The sequence below is a fragment of the Andrographis paniculata genome, unplaced genomic scaffold (assembly GCF_009805555.1).
Source record: "Andrographis paniculata isolate CXL003 unplaced genomic scaffold, ASM980555v1 Contig32END, whole genome shotgun sequence".
NCBI lineage: Eukaryota > Viridiplantae > Streptophyta > Magnoliopsida > Lamiales > Acanthaceae > Andrographis > Andrographis paniculata.
This window is the reverse complement of record NW_026137565.1, coordinates 1,528,237-1,531,041: the sequence shown is the minus strand read 5'-3', so window position 1 is coordinate 1,531,041 and position 2,805 is coordinate 1,528,237. Positions and strand designations below refer to the sequence as shown.

General features: G+C 34.8%; 1 protein-coding gene across 1 annotated transcript; it reads right to left on the bottom strand.

The window, feature by feature from the left end:
* Nucleotides 1-211: 211 nt before the first annotated feature.
* LOC127247150 (protein FAR-RED IMPAIRED RESPONSE 1-like) lies at nt 212-2,805 on the bottom strand. The gene is made up of 7 exons (XM_051268885.1): nt 2,387-2,805; nt 1,473-2,190; nt 1,233-1,337; nt 988-1,059; nt 795-881; nt 431-484; nt 212-334 (listed from the first exon to the last, which is right to left on the bottom strand). Exons 1-7 carry the CDS (start codon nt 2,803-2,805, stop codon nt 212-214), a joined length of 1,578 nt encoding a protein of 525 aa, XP_051124842.1.

The window sequence follows — 2,805 nt, the reverse complement described above, 5'->3', positions numbered from 1 at the left end:
GTTCCATTCGCTTTGGATCTCTTCCATTGCCTTCAGATCATACCTGCAGCCTACCCTGATTCGTTTCCATCGTACTCCCAGCCGGTCTACGGGAATATGTTCCCGACAGCCTTGAGTTACATGGAACCCTCACTCTTCATGGTCTTCCATTAGTGTCATGAGGTTTCCGATTCAGAGTTGATGGAGTTTGTCGTCCGAAGGTCTGTGGAAGTCATATCTTCTTGCTCCATGGAAGCTCCGCAGCCTGATGGAAGTCACTATCTTCGACATTTAAGTCATTTTGGACTTGGGGTCCAACACAGTGCAAAGGTTCATCCAAAATAAGTGTGAGGTCCTGCAATACATGAGTGAAAAATAAAGGTCTGCAAGCTAATACATTGAATTAATTAAAAAGCAGATTAACATATTAAATAAGCTAGTCCAGGAAGACTCTAGTGGTCACGATCAAATGCTGTTCAACAGCTTCTGATCCGATGAAAACATTCTGCAGAATCAAGATCAGTCATCTCTTGCTCAAGCTCAATCAGTCCTATAAACCTGAAAAAGATTTTAAGAAGCAAAATTTTTTTATTGAACATCAGTTTTGTTGTTCAGACTAGATTAGTACATTGCCATTTATTATTATAAATACCCTTTCAGAAAATCTTTAGTGGCCAGACATGAGGATTTCCACTGCATTCACCACCAATATGCGATGACTGAACCTAAACTTATGTATAATAAAAAAAAAATAAAAGTAAAAACTAGTAAAATAATTATTTTAATGTAAACTTATATCATCATAAAATAAATACCTCAAGTAATTCTGTGAACTTCATAGAATAAACGGACTCATTGCAATAATGAGATTGTATATTTGATATTTGGTTCACTATTGCAATCTAGAATGCAGGACAATAAAAATAATTCAAGGAATTATTGAATATAAAAAAAAATTAAATCATAATTATTATAATTAAATTATAAATTTTATTTCTAAAAAATAACCTGCTCTCGAGGGATTTGATAAGACTGCAATGCAATGCTACCGGATGCTAAGTAGGCCTTATTAGTGAATGTCTGCATAATAAATAAAGTATCATAAATTCTTTGAATAAATAAAATTATTTACAATGCAGTGATAAGTGCGCACCTGGGTCTCAACTAAACACTCATTTCCTCGAACTTTGGCTTGCTTTTTTTTTTTTTGAGTTTCTTTCCAATCCATTTTTTGGTCTTTTACCCGAACGCACCTTCGTCCTATTGTTTATACCTTTTATGTGAATGTTGTCTTTATTGTTCATACCAACATTGTCAACGCCCTTTAAAGATATACCATCATAATTCTCTTTTCGACTCTGTAATTGTTCATTCACTCTTTCAATTATCTTTAACAATGCATCTCTGGAAACTCATAAGATTCTTTATTTTCTGAAGCTCTCGTTACCAGTTTGTTGCATAAAACACTCAAATCCTTACAACGCAAGCTTAACTTTTTTCGGATCATCCATACTGTGGTCCCCGACATACATTCTACTATGCAAATCACCTAGCCTTGCATCTTTCGTCCACCTCTTCAGTATATATTGATCCAGAATTTTCAATACATCATTTTTTGTGAGAATTTTCAGTCTATGAGAATATAATATTTCAGAAAAATCAAATTTCTTGTAACTACAAGCAACTGTCTTATCTGATGAATCATATTTCACAATATGGTACCTTGATCTCTCAAGATAGCTAACATGATATTCCGTAATAGTTTCATGCGATCTAGTAACAGTTCCAAAGCAATCATACGCTTTTCCCAATTCCTTCTGAAATATTTTAAAAACTTCTGGGGTATACACACTCGCGGCATGTTTCAAGAGCTGAATTGACAATGGAAGCACGTACGCACTAGTACTTGCTTTGGAATCGGCCTGCAACTGTTCATATCGACGAGATTTAACCAAATTTTCAAAATTTTCAAAAAACACCCGCAAGTTGTTCTTTGAACTAGAATACCTTTTAATCACACTGTTAATACTCTCACTACGCTGTGTCGTCGTAATATCAGCACAAAAGAATTGACGACCATACACCAACGCCCATTTTTCTTTCAAATTGAATAACCTTCTCAACCAATCATTATCTACCAAATTGTACTTTACCAACATTTCATTCCATTCGTGCAAAAACTCATCCTCTTCGTCAAAATCATAAACACATCTCCCAAAATCATGCGCAAAGTTTTTATGCTCAACAAAAATACCACCCAAATGTATAGCGGCATTTTGATAAATATGTTAAATACATAACCTACAAAATTAACAATTTAGGAGTAAGTTATTCTACGGAAAAAAATATCTATACTATAAAAAATTACAAATATAATGTATTGAACTATTTATGCCTAAAACAAAACCTGTGATGAGTCTCAGGCCACCTCGAAGCCAACGCATTTGCCATAGTTGGATCTTGATCTGTCAAAATTCTAGTTGGCTTTCTTCCGTACATGGTGTTGACGAAAGTGTCAAACAACCACTCAAACGAGGGAATAGTCTCATCGTATAAAAGTGTTGCACCAAAAACTATTGTTTGCCTGTGGTGATTAACACCAACAAACAAGGCCAAGGGACGATTTTCCTTATATTTTCTATACGTAGTGTTGAAAGAAACTACATCCCCAAAATCAATATAGTCTGCTCTCATTCTACCATCGACCCAAAATATGTTTGTAATCATATCATCTTCATCCACTTGAATGGAATACGAAGAATTTAAGTCTCTGTTTTGCATCCCTTGTAAATATTCCAATACCCCTCTAGTGTCTCCAACCTCCAT